Raw genomic sequence first — 24,351 nt, 5'->3', positions numbered from 1 at the left:
TTTCCTTTAATCATTCCATAATTATTTAATAGCTCAAAAATAACAATACAAAGCAATACCAAAACAATACTCGTGAGGCAAAAAATTATTGCAGGAAATTTTCAGATGGAATTTGATTCCATTCGTCCACCAATCTTCTAGGAAGACAATTAAATTATTACAAAAAAACAAAAAAAAATCAGTTCAATTATGCTTCTTGACAAGCTTAGCTACAATTTCTCCTTGAATAATGGATACTTGAAAAAGATAGAAAAAATATTAACAAAAGAGCTAAGATACCTCTCTAGCTTGAATATTTAAATCCATCATGACCAACTCAACATCAAACATATTCCTTGATAATGTAGTTACAACAGCAGGCTCACAAGCAATCTATTATAAGATAGACCATAGCATGCAAATAACCAGAAAGATAGTTGGCTTTGTAATTCCTTGCCATACAATAGCTCAAAATTCAAAACAACTTTCTGACTAGGGAGTGCAAGTGACTCATATTTGTCCAAGAATGAAGTGAGAACCAGAATAGATCAGAGATTTTAGAACTGCACATGCAACATTCCTAGTTTTTCACAGTTTTGTGTTGACATCAAATTACCTTTGACATTCATGAGAATCATCTACTCACCAACAGCAAGCTACACACCAAGTTTGGACTTCTTGCAACTTCCACTGCTTGACATATTGTGTGAAATCATGTTTTCAGACTTTGACCCATGCTGACCTCAAATGACCTTTGACCAATACCAACTACAAATCCCAAACCAGTTCTACCTAATGTATGAAATGTACCCAAGTTATCCTTTCTGAAGTTATAGCATTTACGAGCAAGTGTCACATATATACACACAGATACACACACGCCATCACCATCACATAGATTCCTTCTGCCTTGGGCAAGGAATCGAAGCATTGAAATAACATTATACTCTAGAAAAAAGCTAACAACCTGCCAAGGGATTTATAGAAGAGATTAGCCAACAATGGAAGGCTTAGTCGCTTACCACATTAGTGCAAAGCAAGTCTTAACAGTTGACCCAATATGCAACGCAACAATGGAAGGCTTAGCCCCTCACCACATATGTACAAAGCGAGAACAACCAACCACACAGAATAGCTCAGATTCAGAAGCTGCAATATGCAAACCAACACATAAATAAATATTGTGAATTGTCTACAAGACTACACCCTCCATCCGAGACAGGGAATTCTCATAAACGTTGCTAATTCTGGGACTGGTGACAAGAGACAACTTTGGCAAAGTCACGTCTCTTCAGCAAACACACCCCCTACCACCACCTCTGCACTATACACATACCACTGCTGGTTCACTAGCATTCTAATCGTTCACCTAAAATAAATAAGCATGACCTTGCAAGCCCATTTCCAAAGAATTGGAAGGACAAACCAAGTGTTCGAAATGATCACTTGAAAAATCAGATCAAACAACTGAAGCATTGTTATTTAAAGACCATGTATAAGCAAGAGTCTGTGGTGACAATGCATTTTAGCTGGTAATGACTAAAATCTCTCACAGCAACAACAACAAAAACCTGATGGTATATCCATCTCATGTAAACTCAGAAAATATTTGTATGAAAATCAGCATTTTTTGGTGACAATATCTATTGGTCAATCTATATTAGCCACTGGCTATGGTAATCAGCCATTTGCATCACCACTCAGCCATTGGGTAACATACAGAGAGTATTCTTGTATTAATATTTGTATAGCCACTGGTTACTGGTTACAGTTTTGAATAATTTCACCATATTTATAGCCAGTAGCTACCATGGCATGCATGAATTTACAGCCAGTGGCTACCAGGAGGGTAAGGCACCTTATGACCATTATATAAATTGGGTTCTCACTATACCAGTATATAGGTATACTATCTCAGTGGGTTCTCACTATACCAGTATATAGGTATACTATCTCAGTGGGTTCTCACTATACCAGTATATAGGTACACTATCTCAGTGGGTTCTCACTATACCAGTATATAGGTACACTATCTCAGTGGGTTCTCACTATACCAGTATATAGGTATACTATCTCAGTGGGTTCTCACTATACCAGTATAGAGGTATACTATCTCAGTGGGTTCTCACTAAACCAGTATATGGGTATACTATCTCAGTGGGTTCTCACTATACCAGTATATAGGTATACTATCTCAGTGGGTTCTCACTATACCAGTATACAGGTATACTATCTCAGTGGGTTCTCACTAAACCAATATATAGGTATACTATCTCAGTGGGTTCTCACTATACTGGTATATAGTTACACTATCTCAGTGGGTTCCCACTATACCAGTATATAGGTTTACTATCTCAGTACCTTATTACCAACAGTTTGTATAGCCAGTACAGAAAATGGGTATTTTTTTATCACAATCAGTATTACCAGTTGCTAAGGAGGGATGGGTATCCTATTAGCACCATCCTTATTGTTAGTTGTTAAGAGAGATATGTTCCTACTACAGAAATCTTTAGAACCAGTTGCTAAACAAAGATGGGTATCTTATAACTAACTAACTAGATAACCAGTGGCTTAGAGAGATGGGTTATCTTATTATCCATGTTACCAGAATTGTCAGAGACGTGCCGATGCCAACAACAGAAATTATTCTTTTTTTTTCCTAATACGAAAATATCATGTCCTCTGAGTATCCAAGTTTCTCGAGGTTTGGTAGGCAAGCATACTGTATCATGGGTGGCGGGCCACACATCAAGATCAGGGTATCATCTCCTGGAGGGGGCATATGTTCTTTCAGCATCTCATCGGACACAAATCCTTTACTGTATTCCCAGTCTGAGGGGAAATAAAAAAAATCATAAAAATTAAAAAAATGAATAATTCATCTTTGTTACCCCTGTGTAACAGCAGGCTTGCTGTAATCCATTAAAACCATGAACATCTGTTCTATGGACTTTACCTCTCATGAGTGATATTGGTTAAACAGTGTTCAGTAGTTTTATCATTGCTCTTATGCTAATTTATCTAAGTACATCAACACAGGAATGTAATGGATTTACATTCATACTCTTATGTATATTTCATCATAATCATACTTTCATGGTTCTTGCATCCATACTGTCTGTCGTGTTACTGATTTACATTCATACTCTCATGGATATTTCATCATAATCATACTTCCAAAGTACTTTTACATCCATGCTATCTTTGTCATGACGAGCTACATCCAAACCATTATGTTTATATTAGTGTTTACACGGGTCCAAAAATCGGGAACCGGGTACCCGAGGGCCGTTACCCGTCGGGTATCCGGGTACCCGGAAAAAATTGTTTACCCTTGTGTATCACGATTTTCAAGAAATGCATTATATTCTCTACTGACAATGTTTTCATGTTCAAATACGTAGGTGTAAGATAAGGTATAAAACCTCCCTCAATAATTTTTATTTGCTTGTGTTTCTTAATTACTTAATTATAATTAGCATTACTACTAACATCGCACTGTCGCCGCTGCTTATGCTAGCTCGTGCACGTCTATTGGATCAAACCATATAGATATCCAATTTAGCTCTTAAACAGTTTTTAATACTACTACCATCTATTATGTAGGCCCAGGGTTCGCATTAGCCGCGAGATTGCGCGATTCGCGCAATTTGATCGCATTTGGAATAAACGATTAGTAAAAAGCCACTTGCGATTACTATTTTTTAGTTATCCCGTCAATAATCTATAAACATCGCGTAAAATTCCTTGTCAGCCTTTCCTTCTTTGAAATAAACGAATGAATAAATAATAATTTCTTCCACATGGTAGCCTAACACCACACTAAGTCAATGAGAAATCTAGCTAAGCCTAACCATCTGTTTATTTGCTGGAGTTGTGACGCAGTTATAAGACATTCATGGAATACTTTCGTTATTGCTGTTACGTTCGACCACATGGTTGCCTAACACCACACTAAGTCAATGGGGGTAGTCTAGCCTAGCCATCTGTTTATTAGCTGAAATTGTGACGCAGTTATAGGATATCTATGGAAAGCTTTCGTTATTGCTCGGTTATCTTCGAACACATGGTAGCCTAACAACACACTATGTCAATGGGAAATCAGCCTAACCATCGGTTTGCAATTTCTTTTTTTTTTTAAACAATCACACTTTGCGTATGACTCGGGTAATAAATTAGGAACCGGGTAATATCGCGTCGAGCGGGCCCCTTCGTTATTGCTGTCATCTTCGACCACATTGTAGCCTAACACCACACTAAGTCAATGGGAAATCTGCCTAACCGTCGGTTTGCCAATTTTTTTTTTTTTTTTTTTTTTTAAATCACGCTTTGCTTAGGATTCGGGTAATAAATTAGGAACCGGGTAGTATCGCGTCGGGCGGGTACCCGGGTACCCGGATAACCCGTGCAAACACTAGTTTATATAGATATAAATATGTATATGTATCCTTCAACAGTGTAACAGCTGATATTATATTTCCATATCTTTGCGATGAGGTAATCATGTCTTGTTTATTGCCGATGTCATCCGTTGTCTTCAAGCCTGAACGATCAGAACATCTTCTGTGACTATAGGCGTGACATCAAAATAGCTTGTGAACTTAAACCAGATGGCATGACACATCACGGTACTTTACTCGACAACTGTTTGACAAGACATCGCACCGTCGAACAAGAGCATCTCAAAATAACGAAGTACTAAAATACCCAATTTTGACGTCATGCGACAAACTAACAACAACAATGTTGCTTCACGTCCTTGCAAGAGGCCTAAAAATACAAACACATCACATTCTTCACGTTAAAATTTGTTTAACATAAATTTTCTGCTGGCAAAAAAAAAAAAAAAAAAAAATTGTGTCAAATGCAGTGATGTCAACTTTTGAAATAGGTGAAAGAAAATCTGGCACCACAGACAAAAGATGGACATTTTTAATTTTGAAATTTAAAGACAACAGCAGGGTTTAGTGACTTACATCATGGTGGCAATTCAGTTGAAAAAATCTATTTCCCTTTTTAGACGCTTATAATGTACTTTTTATGTACAAATTTGATCCTAATAATAATTTGGTCCACGCTGAGGTTGAAGTGAAACATTATAACTATGCTAAAATCACACTTCAATGATAAACCAGCAAATATCGACAAGATATTCAAGCCTCTATCATGACATCACCGATAAACTCAAACTGATCCATTTCCTGGTGAAACGAAAAGAATACCTCCCACAAACAATAAACACATCAACGGATGGAAACAGGATATAAGTGGGATGTGGCTTTCGACTCAAAATGCAGAATTGGTCTTCTTGTGAGTATAAAACACAATATTCTGAGTCTGTTATCGCAGTTTAAACGTAAATTGGGAACCATTGGCCCAAAACACACCAAACTCATTTAATGTTTTGTTGGATGAAAACTGTCTAGTTTTATCTAAATAAAATAAAACTGTTAGCAAACTGCTTATCCACTAGAGAGCCTGTCTAAGAGAATGTGTAAAAGTAGGATAAACTGGAGAAGGACAAAGTCCTTCTCCAGTTTATTCCCTACCCCCCTTCCTTTAATCCTATCTTTGTCCCTCCACTGCTTATCTCCTACCTCTCCTCTTCCACTGTTGGTTTCTTTCTTTCTTCTCTCAATCCCTTGTCTACTAATCCCCTTACATCTATCTCTTTGTGTTCACCATGCTCATTAACCTGTCTGTATTCTGTGTGTGTTTTTGTCCCTTCTGTTACTGTTACTTGTCATTTAGCCTTTGAAGAAGATCCTGCTAGGATCGAAACCTCAGGCCAACTTATTTTTACACATAGTTTTATCTATTAAACTTACCCTCCTCGGGTCTGTCTAGAGTATACCAGAGTTTCATCCTTGTCGGGTGTTCCCTCGCAATCTCCTCCAGCTCTTCTCTCAGCAGAATGTCGTTCTCCGTCTACAAGCCAAGCGGAAATGAAAAAGAAGGTTGACTTTGAAATAGCTCGCACATCGACGCAGAATTCCCCGACATTAAATTGTAGCGATGGATATTCATATCTTAGCAAAAACAGCTGCACAATTTAGGACAAGTACTTAAGGAAAATATGATTTATGTCTGCTGTGGTTAAAAAGGGGATTATGACAAATCATTATTGGGATAAAAAAGAAAACCCTCAAAAACAACTAGAAGAAAAAAAATTAATAAATGTACTAGTAGCTGTCAATAGGGTCGCAAGGTTCTCTCTGCTAATACCCATGAGAACTAACTACACATATATGAGTATTAAAAGGTGTGAAGACTCGCGCAAAAAGAAACGTTTAATGCCGGTAATCTGACCTAGTTTCGAATGAGGTGTAACAGAAGTGTTAGACACCGCCATCGATCCCAGAAAATACACACACACAGCTTGCTACCGTCGGTAATTAGACGCTAGTGTACAGTCAGTACATACAACTGCGGTCAATACCCACAGCACAGTGTACAAACAATACAGCGATGGACATCTCAGGTCCAGCTAAAGATAACAAGGTATCACGTTTCATTACTGTACTGTCTGCATTTTGTAGCGACACAAACACAACGTCACTTGCAAGCAATGGAAAGTTAACTTTTTCAGATGGCCGCACACGGTTTGGTGCGAGTCTTCAATGCCTTTAATGCATACTTATCAGCTAATGATAACGTTTTCTGGGAGGGAAGAAACATTTCATGTTGTCTCAGGGATGGCTCTGGGAAGAAGATGCAAAGTAATGGTTACTTACCTGGTTAGCAAAGAGAAGCCAACAGTTGGAATTATCATCAGGATCCTTAAAGATTTGACGGATTAGCTGTAGCATGGGGGTAATGCCTACAGGGAAAAAAGACGTACCAAAATTGGAAACATAATCAAGATGGTCATCTATATTTAAATGTGAAGTCTCAAGTATTGGTTTGAGAAGCGTTCAGGTTTCTCCGACTTTAAGTCATTCTGTAAGACCACGTATTCACTGCATAACTCTTATACTTAATTACCTATCACCACATATTCACTGCATATCTCTTATACTTAATTACCTATCACCATTATATTCACTGCATAACTCTTATACTTAAATACCTACCACCAGTCATGTAACTGGAAGTTTAATAAACCCTGCCCCCACTTCTCCTCTCCATTTTGTAATAGGTAATGAAACAGTTACATGTTACACCGTTATTCATGTAATTGGTAATCTAACAAACACTGTCCTCCCCAGCCCCCCCCCCAAGCCCCATATCTTTTGTAAATTTATCTAATGTAACTGTCTCCACCTCCATTCTGTAAGTGGTATGTCAAAACAAAACGATACACAATCAGTCATGTAATTGGTAATCTCTTACAACCCTGTTAACATCATTTTATGATATTATGGGGAATCTAACATACCTGTAACACTGTCAGTTATTCATGTTATTGGGCTTTAATATACTTGAACAATATCAGTTATTTCATGTAATGGAATCTAACATTCTTGTAACACTGTCAGTTATTCATGTTATTGGGCCTTAATATATTTGAAACACTGTCAGTTATTTCATGTAATGGAATCTTACATACCTGTTACACTGTCGGTTATTTCATGTACCTGTAACACTGTCAGTTATTCATGTAATGGAATCTAACATACCTGTAACACTGTCAGTTATTCATGTTATTGGGCTTTAATATACTTGAAACACTGTCAGTTATTTCTTGTAATGGAATCTAACATACTTGTAACACTGTCAGTTATTCATGTTATTGGGCTTTAATATACTTGAAACACTGTCAGTTATTTCTTGTAATGGAATCTAACATACCTGTAATGCTGTCATTTATTAATGTTATTGGGACTCTGACATACTTGTAACACTGTTCGTTATTTCATGTAATGGAATCTTACATGCTTGTAACACTGTCAGTTATATCACGTAATGGAATCTAACAAACCTGTTCCTCCTGCAATGAGTCCAATATTCGTAGCAATCTTTTCTTTCGGTTCTGCTCTCTTTTCAGCACAGATTTTGAATTTTCCTGATGAAAAAACACAAAAAATGATTGATACCTTTAACTAACCAAAACGAGGAATATATCATTTAGTGGCTACTTTAATTGAATTGTGTGCAGCAACATTGACCTAACTTGTTATATATATTGATTGCATACTGATGAAGGCTTAATTGGTTTTGTTTATCGACATCTTGTACATCTGCTCATGAAGAAACTAGACACCAATAGTTGTGCTATGACCAACAATATACATCCTGTTCACGGTGGGTACCTAGATAATACTTTTAGAGTTCAATCAGCTCTAGATGGAATCACAACAACCCTTCCCCCACCCCCACCCCATCTTACAACCCCCTTTTCTATTACAAGACATTTCAACCACGACCCCACTATAACATTACACCACAATAGCATCATCTTTAGTTACAACTGGAGTTAAGATGCTGTTACTGCATGAACGAAACTAATTAAAACCACCTCAGTTAGTCTGCTGGAGTGACATGCCGGTAAAACGGTAATTTTTGTATATTAGATCCGTTCTGATTTTACTCTCGCCCGTTACCGGTGAGACTGGCACAATGAACTTTCCGTTTCCCTCAAAAGCCATCTGAATGGCCCGCAGAGTTTGATAAATGAATCGTACAAGATTTCACTGAGTAAAAGTACTTCTGGATATTTCCATCCATGGCCTTCGAAAATCCACTCGGAATGACACATTCCAAATGACGTCGTCCTAAAGCAGCCGACGCATAGGCTGGTAGAGACGTCACAGATTGGAACTAATATGATCGTCAACACGAGAGAACTACTGTAACAACTTAACCCACACCCCAATCAACACCAGATTAAATGAAAGTCACTGGTAGACTTCTAAACATACACTGTCACTTGACAACTGAAATAGGACACAGGTTTGTGGGTGGAAAGAACTTAACGTACTTGATCAGACTTCCAGTCTATACCGATGAAAAATTCAAACTCAGCAAAAACAGTAAATATGCTACCAGATACAGTCCTAAACCTGTATCTATACGTATATATAGGTTGAGACTACTTGAGACTAGTGGAACACTTGTAGCTGTTACTCAGAGTTTCATGCATTGAGCAATCATCAGACTATATGTATATAATTGAAATTGTAGTGAGTTGGAAAATACAGAATAGTGAAAACAAATTACAGCCTCCACCGGGATTTGAACCTGGGCCTGCCAGGGTTATATATATATGTATCAGCTACCGTAATGAACACTCTATATTCCTTGGACCCTGAAGCTAAAAGCATTAAAGTAGAGGGTTGCATATCACAGGCTGGCAAATGCAGACAGAGAGGATGGTCTAATGACTATATGTTATGTGACTTCATATAACGGATAGACCAGGGGTGCATACATTACAGACAGATACTTCTCAAACCAGCTGCTACAGTAGTAGTTTGCTACTTACCCTGGCCTTCATAGACCAGCAAACCATTGGGTCCTCTGACATCAATCGCATCACCGATGGTCATACCCTCTAAATACTGCGACATCTTACCACCGTCTGGAAACTTGGGATGGACATTCTTAAAATATACCTAAAGCAACAATAAATTGATTAAATATATAAGTATAAAAGAATGAATGAATGAATAAATAAATAAATATACATAAATATATTTATATATACATCTATATATATTTGCATACATAAATATATATATTGGGTCCTCTGACATCAATCAATTCGTTTTTTTCAATTTAACGATATTAACATTTGGCAAGCATTTCAAATTTGGGGGAAGACTGTTCAACAACCTGCCTCCAGAACATTTAAAGGACCTTTTACCATTCCCAGATCTAACTGGAGCAAGTAAAACATTATTAGAGCAGCTAGATCTAGTTCTGTACGAATGGCTATCTCTCAGTAGAATAGTATTATCAGTGAGGTAATCCTGGAGCCATACCCATGGACACATTGAATAAACAAGGTAAAAAAAATTCACAGAACTTTGCAAAAATTGTGGTATAGGCTCCAGTTGGCGTATGCTACAGTGTGTTAGGATAATAGTTTTTGTCCCCGAGGCATAAAAGAAATCACGGATATTCCGCGAAATCCAGGAAAAGCTCATGTCTGATATATGGCGACAGTCAAATCACACGACCCCAACACACAGGTTGTCGCGGTGGTAGCAGAGTGGTAAGAGATCTTACCTTGATGACAAGGTCCATGTAACCTTTGTTATCATCACTGGTTACGGGTGTGTAAGGTCGCACCACCAATTTACCGTCAATCCTCGTCGTCAAGTAGATGTGCTGTCCTGTAAAATGTGGATGAAAAGTCGATAAATATCTACAACGGTGACTCTTGAGTCACAAGACATACTATAAGGTAGAAGAATTTAGTAGCACTCAGTAGATGATTTCCATTGATCGTGACCTCACGTTAGTAGTATCCACTCGTTGGGAGTATACTCTAAGGCAGGGATGGGCAACCTTTTTGAATGAATGGGCCAGATATAAGGAGTGAAAATTTGACTGGGCCTCACCTAACCAACAACCCACTGTTGATTTCAAACCTTTGATTCCGAGGACTTTCAAGCAATAGCTGTGTGTTCTTAATCTTTATTCACAAAAACATAATCTCAATACAGTACAGTTGATAATTAATGGGGATAATACAGTAGGCATACCTGACAGCATCATTAGTGCCGATAAATTCTAAGCAGCTAGCTCGTTTTTGTGATGATGTAAATAGATTGATTTTTTTCTTTTTTTCATGATTCATCTCACAGGCAGCAAAAAAAATCACTGGAGGGCCGCATGTGGCCCGCGGGCCGTAGGTTGCCCACCCCTGCTCTAAGACACTGGTATGTCAGGGTTGGATAGCACTTGTAGTGACAACTGTACTTTTAGTTCTATAGACCACTTAAGTGTCCAATTGTTGCGAGAATACCTAATAAAACACTGTTCGTTTGATATCACACAGTGAAGCACTTCTAGTAACAACATTTGGAGCAGTATGAAAATCACGTTTTCTAATTATGCTAAAGGTTCCGAAATGATCGTACTGTCAGTACCTTGAAATATTACAACTGAGTCTGTCATCTGTTACACAAGTAACGAGTCAACAATAAACAATTTTCAGACTGCTTGGATCTGCCAGGCAACTAGATTTGACCACATTACAATCTTGCAGATTTATGTTTCAGCAGTCCAAAGGAAAAAACGAACAAAGTCATAAAACTTTCATGTATTTAAAGAACAAATATAGTGACAAACATTACATGACTGCAAGCTAATATTACAGAAATTATTATAGTTTTTGGAATCAATGGAACTTCTCCCTGACTTCTCCAAAAAGCCAAAAAGAACGTAAATGCCAAGCGTGAAATTGAAGATTGATATTCCAATTGGAAAACAATTGTCTAAGGCAGTTGTATGGCAGATTTGGAAGGAGGGAGGCGGTCAGTGACCTTAGATAGGGTCATTGGGGGCATAGAAAATTACCAGTTAATTAGACTGTGGTCATTGGGGGCGCAGAATGTTACCAGTTAATTAGGCTGGGGTCATTGGGGGCACAGAGTGTTCCCAGTAAATTAGGCTGGGGTCATTGGGGGCGTAGAATGTTACCAGTTAATTAGGCTGGGGTAGATAGATTTGCATCTAGGTTAAGGCGACAGGTAAGAGAGGAGTGAAGTAAATATAGAAATATATCGAAATAATGAAGAAAGCATTGATTAAGGTTTAAACTGCTTAAGGCAAATGTTTGATAGGTAGACAGGGTTTAAAACAGTGACAATGGTGGTTAATCTTCAATGCTTTAATATGCTATCTTGAGATATCTAGTTTGCTGGCATCCTATATTACATTATCCTACAAGGGAGCAGGGTTCATTTTAGATTTTTCAATTTGCTTAGCAGTACTGCTAATCAAAATCCTGAATTGATTAGCAGTTTGGTAAAAATGGTTAGCAATTTTTTTTTCTGTGCATGTGCGCTGCACGATAAAGATAATGCCATAAATGTATCCCTGGCACTGGGGTCGGGGGTCTCCCTCTTTGGAAATATTGACTCAACTCTCAGAAGAAAGTTTCAAACATATCTTTCCACTTTTAGAGGGAATGCAATTATGCAGGCATTCACGATGTGGCATATTGCGCAGTAACGTTGATATATCAAATTTCGCCGTTGGCCCCATATATAGTTACACAAATATCAAAAATCGTGATGATTTTAAATTTCATTGTAGGATGTTCACGATATTGATTAAAATACGTCAAAAGTGCGCGAAATCATGTATATCCATGGTACAATCACACTAGGTTGCCGCCTAGCTTGCCAGTTACAATAGTTTGCAGTTTTGATGTCAATAAAAAAGTGGAAGCATATCCCAAGTAAATATTTCGAAGCTAGCTACCGATAGCAGCAACTCGCTTATTATCCACTGCTATTGTCCGCCACTAGTATTGCTTATTGGCGGCTGCTATTGTCCGCTGTTATTGGTAGCCAACTTCAGCTTGATGCAGACTGAGCCCGCACCGGTGGATCGGAGTACGAGTGCGAAAGTAACGTTATATTATTATTATTGCGTAGCCGCGTAGGTCAGATCAGGCATAGGCCTAGGCCAAGTAAATTATTTTAATCAAATGCGAAAACAAAACTCCAAAAGTGTCAGATAAAATAGTAAATATGAGTGTAACATTTCGTGCCAATGAATCATGCTCTGTGTGATAGTACTGTTTGTGGTTATTTGGGACTTTAGGCTGCTATACTCTAGGTGTGTGTAGTCTAGGGGCCTACCTTTGGTTGTGTAGCAGTTGCGCGATACAAAGTATCATCTTGCATCGCAAATGTAAATAATCGCATCGCAAAGTGCGATGCGATACCGCTTAAAATGAGCCCTGCAAGGGAGTCTACTTTGATAGTAACTCTTACCGACAGGAAGACCCAGAATATGGTCCTTCGATGGCAGCATAAACTTGAAGAGACGAGTGTCATGGCTGACTTCCTGAAATTTGACAAAAAGAAATGTCCTTGTAAATCACACAAACGCTAACAAGTGTCACTCTAAAGCTAAACTGGTACCTCCATATTGTATTTCACGTGAACGGTGACAGTAACGAAGAAGAGACTGTTTAACGAATATCCAATATATATTGGAGGGCTAACTTTAAATAAAATGACGGATTGTTCAGAGAAATGGGGGGTGGGGGGGTGTGTGGGGATGTCAGGTGGAAGGATTTATCTGACAGTTAGAAGTTTATCTGAAAACTGAGAAAAGCTATCCTCCCATCTGCTTCCGTGATGTATTTACCCAGGTCCTCTCTCGTGCTTCTTGGGTCCTAAGTAACAGTGATTCAACAAATTACAAATCCATACATTTTCCCTACAACTAACATAAGTTATGGTGTTAATATACTGTATCAGGGGGATAATTTATATAGTATCACATTGCAAAATGCTATGCTGGATGGTAAAGTCGCCCCTTGGTAAACAATTTTTTTTAGTGATATTGAAGTGAAATATTAGTTAAGTTTCCAGTTAGGCGGACCTTGGCCTGACTTAGAGTCAGCTATTACACATGGCACAATATACGGGTATCCTCACCCCTTGCGTCCCCCCCCCCCCCGGTAATATTTCACAAGTACATCATCATAACGTGTCAAACTATTACCACATCCATACTCTAGGTCTCCCAAAAATGTTGTGTTGTACGCTCTTATAGCATCATTACAACAACAAACTTCCAGCAGTACCCTGGTAATATATAACTCGGACCACTACAGTACCTCATAACATGCAACATCACTATATTCAAACAATACCCTGGAATTATTCATTCAAAACACTAACACAACTTTCAGTCATTTTACCCTAGTTAGTAACTGGCAACACTGATTCCTCAGTCGTTCCTGGTTACTCACATTGTACAACAACCTCGGCTTGCATTAAGTATCCTGACTCCTTAACGGTCAGATTTCCAGTTATACTGCGCCGATACGATCACCGTAATCTTGCATCATGACACATATAATTATAGTTACCTCTCTATCGACTAAAACCAGAGGGATTTTGGTGTCCGAATTGATGAGGGTCTTCGGTGGCCCTTTCGGCTTCTTGTTAGAGAACATCTTGACCAGAATGATGGTAACGACGATAGCTCCGACACCGACAACCACCGGTACAAGTAACTGGAATGATAAGAAAAAGTAGAGCCACTTTCAGAAGGGTGTGTAAAGGATGGACAAAGAAGAACTCCTTGTCATGTATACATGTTTTACATGCTGTACCTCACACCTCTTACACCCTACTCCTGTATCTCAAGTTTCTCAACAAGAAGAACTGGCATTATATGGCTGCTTAAACAATTAAACTGTTCTTCATCTTTTATCTTTAGAATATAAACCAAAGAAGGAAACATTGCTTAAAATATCACGACGGATTCTTCTCTTGTCATAACTTCTGTATGATATAATGGTCACAACAAGCTATGCTATTCAATTCCAAATTACTTCATCACCTGTTTCATTTTCACAACAGACATCAGCTCCTTTGCCTTTTTTCCGGGTCTCCCCCCCCCCCCCACCCGTCGTTCCACTCCAATCTTCTCCTCCCATACAGTATGCTAGTGCCATACAAAGCCATCTGGTCTATACATGTATGCTCATTCATTCAACACCTGTTAAAGGTTTTATGCAGACTTGCAATTCATAATTAATGATTATTTAATTATTACTGCACTGCCACATGTCTAATTGGTTTTACTAATTGACATAGACGGTGCTACATCATTAAAGTCATTACCATTGTACAATATAACATGTGCAGACCGGCCTGTCACGCTAATCTGCATCACCCTGTGTTCTTAGTGTACACACACACGTAGGCACAGGGTAAACATTTGCATGAACTTTTAACTAGCTACCCACACATTTATGACATCTACATGAACCAGCCCTTTATAAGAACCTAACAGTACGTGTATAAGTATCTTTTGTTGAACATCTGCAGAATAAATTAAGCCCTCGCTGTGTTTAAATCAAACTAGATGAGATATGCAGTGCTAAAAGACTTGTATCATTTAAAATGTGTGGACAGATGTGTATCATACAGTATGTCACAATAATATCCATAATATTACAATATAAATTAAAATATATATTATTATATAAATTTATATATATTAAAATGTGATGAACTTGCTTTATAGTAAAATTATCCGTAATATAAAATTGCAAGTCTGTCACATTTCACAATTATTTACAGTTAGGCCAACACCACATTCAAAGAAACTGTATAAAGCTAAGCCTGCAACACCGCCATGTACTGACTGACTTAGGCCTACACTGTAGCCTAATTCGCATGCACATGTACATAACCCATAGATGTTCAGTACATGTGCTGTAGGTGTACAGGTGTGTGAACATTGCTTCTGGTTTAACATTCCACCAAGATTTCTTGTAAGGTCTTCCTTAAAAAGCTATTTATTCTCGGGCTTCATTTTCTAGTGACTCCATTTTCGGACGGCTAAATTAAAAACCATACCGAGGACTCAAAAGATTGCATTTTGATCAGACTAAAACAATACATGTACATGCACACTGATACTGTATGAGATGCTGATACATCCAAACATATTGAGACTTTATCAAACACATACAGATAGCTATGTACAGAGCCACTCAAACAGCACCGCAAAACAATATTACACATAGAAGTTGAACGGTCTGACATGTATACACATGTTTGTAGTACAAACAGGTCTATTAAGCAACAGTTTCATAGACATACAACAACACCATATCTAGCCAGGTCTGGGTACTACATAAAAACAGCTTTATCTTGATCTGTTTTGTAACGTGTATCGAACACTGCTACAGTATAGAAGCAGTTTTGATACAGACCAAGTTACTGTATGTACACCTTGTTAACAACTGTACACTAAGTACATAAGTAGGGCTTCATAACAATGATTAGTATCTTACTGCACTGTAGGCTACCAATGCTACAATGGTTTACTTCAAACTCAGTTAATTACTATGTTAAATGGTTTCTCATATAAAACATCCAGTGCCATGAATTTATAAAAAATTCAGATCACCACACCACTGTTTACAAGAAGCAGAACTTACAGACTTACTTAACTGTGTGTAAAAGGGATAGGGCCTGACGTTTCAATTCTAGCAGGATCTTCTTCAGAGCAGCGACGTAGCCAGGAATTTGAAAGGGGGGGAGCACTTTTTGCGATTGATATGGATTTTCAAAGTTGTAGGCACGACTATCTGAGCGGAGCGCCACCATCAGTTGGCGCGGAGCCTACAAGAAAATTTTTGGTTTTACAAACCCCCCAGATGGCAGGAAACAGCCCTTCCCGAATGTTCATTCTGGTTCCCTGGCCTCTTGCTAACTTGAGGAACCTCATTCAATATCACTTTTAAACCCCAAAACAAACAAGTTAAAATAGTACGTAATTCAATAATACATAATGTATTAAAATTAGCAAGGTACACAAGGGCGGCGGAAGCACTTTTAATCTGGGCACTTTGCAGAAATTCGATTGGACTAATGCAGCCTGATATTTAGTACCCTTTATAAATCTTATTGCATTATCTTATTTGCGTATACACATCACTCCATCAACGCTCTCCCCCCCCCCCCCCCCCCCCGTCTTAGTAGTCTTACTTTTCAACTTCTGATACTTGTAGATACAAAGATAGGCCAGAAATGTCTTTGGTACAACCATTGCCAGTAATTGTCTTTGATGAAACTGTAGCTAGTAAATGTTTATCGAAAAGGCTGTTTTGGAACTTGGAACGCCGATCGTGACAACAACAGGCAACAAAGTGCTGCAGCTCTATATATAAAGTCTGTTAATCAACGATAGGCTTATTTGACTGTGGAATGTTCTCAACTGAAATATTATCTGCGTAAACGGGTTCTAAACTGCATGTTACAAAACTGACAAGATCGGATCCTATAGTCTTTTTCGGCGGGTAGAGTGTTGAATGAAACTATCGTGCTACATACTGGCTACGCCCTGATCATATGATATCATTATCAGCAGATTTTGTTCCCTGTTTAAATTCTTTTACATGTTCTTTAACATAATATATCAGAAAGACAAACATAGTGCTCTTTTACAAGTTTTCCAGTAGGATGATTCTTGTTTATTGTCCAATGTCTGGACTTTAATACATTTGACGAACTTAACTGATGGACAATATAAACTTTCATATTTTGTAATACAGCCAGAAATGCAGTGGCCTAAAAACAAATATCGTTATCGCAGTGTATTAGCAGGGTAACAATTATTTATAGGAAGTGCGTATCACGTACGATTGCTAGCTTAGCTTTATAACATGCTGTTCGTGCAACAACTTAGGACGACTCATTGAACGAACGTTGTCGACGTTGTTGTGCATACAGTTCGTGACATTCCAAAGAGTGCGGTTAGGTAGGCAATATGTATTTTATTATGCAGTGGCCAACTGTAGGCTTGTAATTGGCTATAAGCTAAATTTAGCTAATTGCATCTGCCAAACTAAGTAAGTAGTTGAATCAGTAGGCGTGAATGTTACTACGATTACAATCGAGTTAACGGGGCTGACGAGTATTCAAGATCAAAAGAGCACTGACAAAATACCATGCTAAAAAAACGACAGTTTAAAAAAAAAAATAGACACTGAAAGGGGGGGAGCGGTCGCTCCCCTGCTCCCCCCCTGGCTACGTCCCTGCTTCAGAGGCTGAATGACAAGTTACAGTGATAGAAGGGACAAATGCTACTGAACTGTGAGAACACTGCCATCTACAGTAGGATGAACCATGACCTAACCAGACTATCAACTGTATTAAAGCCTTGATGGCCTCCAGACAAAAGGTCATTTAAAAAGGTCATACACGTAAATAATCACTTGTTTACTGGAACATACCATGAGAGCAATTAATTACCGTCTCTAGATAAATTAAATCTGAACTCACCTGTTTTCAGATGAGCCCCCCCCCCCCCGATGAACTCCGGCGATAGAGACTTGTCTAATTAAGGTGTATATTTATTACTGTCTAATTAACATGTTCATTAATTACGTACTGTATGTAGCCTACTGTAAGGTATATCAGTCAAGGTCGAATACAGTAGCTGTTAGGAGTGCGGCATCCTGTATATTGTTTATGACACTTACTGGTAAACCTGTAACCTCGGTCATCAAATTTTGGCGGAACAATAGACAACATAAACACTAACGCATAAATATTCCACTTACCTTGACCTAAGTTTATCAATTCAATACTAGCCTACCCACCTACAGTACGTTAATACTTTAAGCTAACTTATATTAAAGTAATCATGCTGACCAATAGCAATGACCCTTATAAGGACATTGAAGGATAGGTTGATTTCAGTGCACAATGTATGCAGAAGGGAGACAGGAGAGAGAGGGGAGTGTTTTAAATCAAGTAAATGATTGTGTTTCTAACTAACTAAATACTTAGGACAAATTACATCTAGGCCAGGGCAAATTTTTCAGGTGGCAGTCTGCTAGTTCGACCAAATTCTGTTCAGACAACCAAACCCTGAGCCATGTGGAAGTTGTCAGGCAGACTACTACTTGTTGACAAACTTGACATCAACTTCTACTTGCATTATAACTGAAAAAGGAATAATTACCACCAAAACAGGTAAAAATGATAAACTGCTATCACCCCCCAAAGCTGGTTTTCTATTCAACCAACCTATTCATCTATCCTACCATGTACATCCAACAGTAAAGGAAGGCCACAAAGTTAATATTGATCAAATTAAAATGCAACATTTGAGGTCAAAGGTTACTTGAGTGGTTACAATTTAATAAATAAAGAGTGATAAGTATAGTTTGAGTGTTATTAAGTGCATTGCTTGCTGTTTTGTTGGTGTTTTTTGGAGTGTGACTATAATGCTATTGAACCTCTTTATTAACATGAACTAGACCTCCAGCAATAAGCCTATGGATAGTCCCAGTTGAAGTCTCTACGATCAATACTCCACTTCCTGTTTAACTTAGTAAAACAGAAGTATACAGCACAGTACTGATACAACCAACTATGCATTGATATCTGAAGACAGTTTAGCCAGAACCTGGCAGCTATAGGGCTTGTTAGTCAAACTCTGGTTCAAGCAAAGTTTACTTCCAGGATACAGTCTAGCCAATGGGAAGGGACATTTTTTTCTTCTTTTCTTTTTTATTGCTAGATAGTACTATTCAAGGTATGCATACATGTACAAAGATATGGCCATGAAAGCTTGTATTCAAAGCAATACTATGGTGACATTTGTTAAAATGTTAGTGATACAAATGTATGAAATGTGGTATAATTAAGGCAAACGTCCTTCCATTACCATGGAAATTGCCGTTGACAAAAATTCTAATTTGCTCAGTCTTTGCCAAGGGGTAAACATTTGGGGGAAAGCACAGCTTATTAAGAAAATGTGATTTTTTGCTGGATGGAAAGAGATGATTTAGACAGGATAGATATGCAGGGAATAATTTATGCAGTTATCACATGGCAAAATGCAATATATGTAAAATGTACAAGTTGCTATACAATTGTAAAGATGTGAACAGCAGTTTTATATATAGTAGGCCTACTATTCCATGGGAGGAAAAAAAAATTCAGAACAGAAATTCTTACACTTTGTGCAGTTGGAATAATGAATTGGTTCAGATGGAAAAACAAGACTTTCAAAGAAGAAAACTAAAAGGAAGGTAAAAATAAATAAAACATCAATTCTTCTGGAGAAACTCTGAAATGAAAACTTTAGATGAAATTTCATGCAGTAAAGCAATAGTAATATTTAGCATGAACACAAAACCACAACAAACAGCAGAAAAAAAATCAGAACTCTACAAACACCAACAACTCTGAAACTAAGGTTTTAACGACCTCAGATTCAATGAGACTAAACAGTTTGGAAGGCATTCAGAAGTAGTCTGTTTTCTTGATGCTGTCAGAACCATTGGTTAATGTTTAATAATTTGAATTCAAAAAATTTATATTGATTTTCTTGAAGGAACAGAATGGCAGAATGCATAAACTCAACATACTGTAACCACAAGAAGCAAGAATGACAATAATCAATAGTATATACTATTTCTTTGTAGTTTGTACTCACACAAAGAGAGAGCAAAAATGAAAATGAAAATTTATATTTATTTAACTTCTGCAATTGGTTTGTAAAACATTTTGTTCATGATTACATCAATGTGTATTATAAATTTATCTCATTTTTGACTTTTTTTTCTTTTTTTTGTGCAAGAAACGGGTGTGTTAAGTCAAATTTCAAGGGAACTTGGAATAACTACTGTAATTAAAGGAACCAAATAGTATCTTCTTTCGTTACAGTATTTCACAAGGAATACAGACATTGAATAGGTAAAGTATGTTAACAATGTCCCTCACGGTGTTACAGGTTGACATGGCTAATTTCCCAGTCATCTTGTCTTTTCTGGGTTGCAAGACATTGTTTCCATGTCATAATTGTGCAAAATATCATAAAATATGATGGAGTACCTACCCTCTAGAGGAGATGCAAGAATAGATGAAGCCAAGAGGAGACCAGCCAGCACCAAAAGAAAACAAAGACAAACAACATTGAAACTATGGTAAAGGAAAAGAAAGCATGCATGCTCTTTAACCAAGCATGAAAACAAAATGAATATTCGGTGAGTGGATTAAAATGCTAATTTGCATAAAACTGAAAATGTTGTCATTTAGCATGTATACATGGGTGCACTGATTTGAAAGGATTTTGTGGTGGTTGAAGTTAATGCGTTAATTAGCCAAATTGTTTCTACATCTTAAGGTTAAACCACATTCTCAACTTACCGCAAATTTGCAACGTCATGATATTTCTATTTTGTAAATTTGGTCATACTTTGTAAATTTAAGCATATGTATAGCAACAGCAGAATGAACAAAACTGGTAACATTCAATCAACAAACATTATACATATATATGCATCAAGTTAGAGAGACATGATGATTGAGATTGTGTTTTCAACTAAAAATGGATAATATTTTTCTCTTCGATTTGACTTTTGCGTTTTGTCCGACATCGGAATTATCCTTTAAGCCACGGATGCTCAGAAAAGCATGCTAGTGCGTCAAATAAAAAAGAGTGATATTCATCAGAAATTTACACAGCAATTACAAAGTCTAGCCATGGATTCTGCACAAATTTAATAAAGAATAATGTTATATCCTTGCATAGTATGGGGAATATAAACAGTAAACCTCAAGTTGATAGTCAACATACCGTACAGCAAACTTTTGTTTCTTCTACAAAGATGGGGACAGCTCCCCACATTCTTAAAATTTCATGTTCCTAATTATAAAGGCTTTGAAGGCCATACTTGTTTGTTGTGGTGACTGAAACATTCTTAAATAGTAAGAAATAGTGAAGAAGTCTTTTAAGAATAAACTTACTGAATCCTCAACAAGTAAATTTAATAGTAAATCCTCTGGTGCTTCACACATCCCACCTGTACTCAAATTGCCTCCCAATATCGCCAAAATGTACGAATAGCTAAAGTATACAGTAATACCTAGCCCTTGTCAAGACTAAAGCTCCTACTGTAGGCCAGACCAGAAAGAAATATCCTTAAAGCTGCTGCAAGGCCATAAACTTACACAAAATATATATAATACTGTAAGAGGCAGAGTATACTGTAAATAGGTACATGTACACTAATGGTGTACCATAGCAAGAAAACGGCTAGTAAGCTAGGCGATTGTTAAAGCACAAGATTCATACATGCGTAGAAAGTTAAAGTACAGGCCAAAATAGAGAAATAGGTCTTACCTGTATGGCAGCAGGTATGAGAGAGATGTATTGCTACCACATGCCATCAACTTAAATACTAGGTCACTGTTAGGTCAACCCAAGTAGCATGGAAAATACAACATTCGCATGGACCATACCAAATTTGTATGGATGATACCATAGTCCAGATAGGGGTGTCCACAAATGCTAGACAATAAACACAGTGAACATGGATTGTACACCACTTATCTCGAGTTGAAAACACCAACAAAATAAATTCCTATTCCTCCTTAGCTACCAATTTCATGAAGGTCTGGTTATCTGGGCTATGGGGTGCAACTAAATAGCTTGATATTCATCCATGTATAATCAGTACAAAACAAATAATATTAGCTTAACGGGGTATGTTGCTGATTGGATACATACACTCTAGCTTATACAAATTGTTGTGTCAATAGTTTTCTAAAAAGAAAACACCCGTCGCTCCCAAATTCATACAACATGAAGAGGGTGTCTACAAAATTTATCACAACCCCCCTCACGGGGCTAATTCCTTTGTTTTATAGGGGTAAGGGTGTCATGTTTTTATTCATGGGGAGTCAGAACTTTGTCAACCTTTCAGTGACCACGGATTTAGTTTTTATTTAAATCGTTTTACATGCAGTCAATGGGTGTAAAATTGGCAAAGTTGAAGACCCCCTTGCCCCTATAAAGCAAGGGAATTAGCCCGGTGAGCGAGGATGTGATAAATTTCGAATACACCCTCAAGATTCATGTTGTATGAATTTGGGAACGACAGGGCGTTGCGTTTATCCATGGGGGGTGGGAACTTTGTCAACCTCTCAGTGATCACAGACTGCCATACTAACAACTTACTGTACTACACAGAATTCGGACTTAGTCATTTTCGAAGAGATTTAGCCCTCGTAAGCACTATGGCCCCCCTCTCGACTTATTTAGTCTGTATAAAATTGGTTAATAATAAATGACATTTACCATACTTTAAAATATGGAGGAAACATTTTTCAATGCTCATTGGAAATTTGCAATATGAATATAGGCATATTTGAATGAAATAGTTCAGTATTTATATTAATGGGCCTACACTGTAGCCTTAATCTTGCATGTAGGCTATGCCATTATTGCTCTCTATCATTGAGTCAGCTAGGCTACTTTTCTGACAGTAGTAAAAAAGGGTTAAACAATTGGAAACTTTAGTTGGGGGAGTGAGCATTTTCTTCTCATTTTGATTCATAGAGTTAGACCTTGGCCAACGCATGTTTTCGTAGTTTCAATATCACAACAATGAGGGCTAAATTTTTGAAGACCTCCCCTGTAGGACCATAAAACTAAAAGACTGGAATACATTATCCTAAGGCTGTTAAAGAGAGCCCTTGAGGTGTTTAATACAAGATTGCATTATTATTAGCTCTGCTGCGCTGCACACCAACATCCTCGTTGTGATACCCGAGAGGGGTTTTTAACGAGTATCCTACAGAAGCAGAAGACCTAGCCTAGGCCTAAGAAAACTTCCGACCCTTTCACCCCCTGTTCGGCCTAACCTAGTAGTAACACTACAGTACAGGCCTAGCCTAGGCTAACTTAAGTAATTCTAACTAAGAGTAAGGCAGGTTTTCATGGCCTAGGCCTATTTATTATAAATAGATTATTATGTTTACGTATAGTTATTCTATTTCAGTTTTCAGAATATCTTACAGCGTTGCCTTCGGAGCTCATTTTGTCCCAATAGTGAGTAGTGACAGGAACAACAGAGAAGATTCTCAAATATGACTGCGGTAATATAAGAGAAAGGTGATGTTTCAAGTTATCACTTCTGCAGCCCTTAGCCTACGACAGCTGGGATACTGTATGATCCAAGTGGTACTTTGGAACGCGAGATGTGAATGAGGGCGAACTGAGACTGAGACAATACCTGTATATGTACATGTAGATTCAACACGTACAAAGTGGCTACTTTCACGAAATTAACGACCCTGGTAAAAATGACGTAATACCTCTGTTCATCAATGACCGCTGAATGTCTCAACTGGGGAACTTTGAACAAATTGCTACTACAGGTAGAGGGAATTGTAGTGTAAGTCTAGTGTATTTGCAAATCACAGTTTGTGCATTCAGAATGATATTTTTTTTCCAATTTGGCAAGTTTCCAACGATCTACCAAACTATGGCCCGCAACTGGCTAAGCTGGTTCATTCTGAGAAGGTAAAAACTTCAATGTGTAGTGAGCCATGCAACTTTAAATGGAGGAAGCAACAGCACCAGACAAGCTATGTTCATGTGGTTCCTTAACAGCAAAAAACTAAGACCATGTGGTTATGAAACTGTAACAAGCTATGTTCATGTGGTTCTGAAACAGTAACAAACTAAGACTGTGTGGTTATGAAACCGTAACATGCTATGTTCATTTGATTCTGCTACCATAACAAGATATGACCTTGTTTTGCCGAGTCTTTCTGGAGCATTTACACTTTACCATACCGTACATACCCTGAGGCATAAATTGTTGAGGATCTTAGATCAAGTATCAAGGATGTAAAATAAATTAAATTTAAAATTGGAAAATGTATAATGATCATTTTCCAATTAGTAGTAACA

At 37.7% G+C, this 24,351-nt stretch overlaps 1 protein-coding gene across 1 annotated transcript; it reads right to left on the bottom strand.

Annotated features, from left to right (window-relative positions):
• Positions 1-23,608, bottom strand: LOC139969507 (NADH-cytochrome b5 reductase 3-like). The gene is made up of 9 exons (XM_071974549.1): positions 23,452-23,608; positions 13,985-14,131; positions 12,876-12,948; positions 10,153-10,259; positions 9,407-9,536; positions 7,904-7,987; positions 6,717-6,802; positions 5,811-5,910; positions 1-2,814 (listed from the first exon to the last, which is right to left on the bottom strand). Exons 1-9 carry the CDS (start codon positions 23,470-23,472, stop codon positions 2,642-2,644), a joined length of 921 nt encoding a protein of 306 aa, XP_071830650.1. The 5' UTR covers positions 23,473-23,608; the 3' UTR covers positions 1-2,641.
• Between the last annotated feature and the right edge of the window lie 743 nt (positions 23,609-24,351).

Source organism: Apostichopus japonicus, chromosome 7 (assembly GCF_037975245.1).
Source record: "Apostichopus japonicus isolate 1M-3 chromosome 7, ASM3797524v1, whole genome shotgun sequence".
NCBI lineage: Eukaryota > Metazoa > Echinodermata > Holothuroidea > Aspidochirotida > Stichopodidae > Apostichopus > Apostichopus japonicus.
The sequence above is the reverse complement of the archived record's forward strand: the minus strand, read 5'-3'. Positions and strand labels throughout refer to the sequence as shown.

What these genes read in the sequence shown, in the direction of transcription:
- LOC139969507 (XM_071974549.1), bottom strand. Translation starts at nt 23,472, where the DNA reads ATGAGCTCCGAAGGCAACGCT. An exon ending in TGGTTTTAGTCGATAGAGAG is followed by an intron (nt 12,949 to 13,984) that starts GTAACTATAATT and finishes GTCAAATTTCAG; the next exon opens with GAAGTCAGCCATGACACTCG. An exon ending in ACATGGACCTTGTCATCAAG is followed by an intron (nt 9,537 to 10,152) that starts GTAAGATCTCTT and finishes TTGTTGCTTTAG; the next exon opens with GTATATTTTAAGAATGTCCA.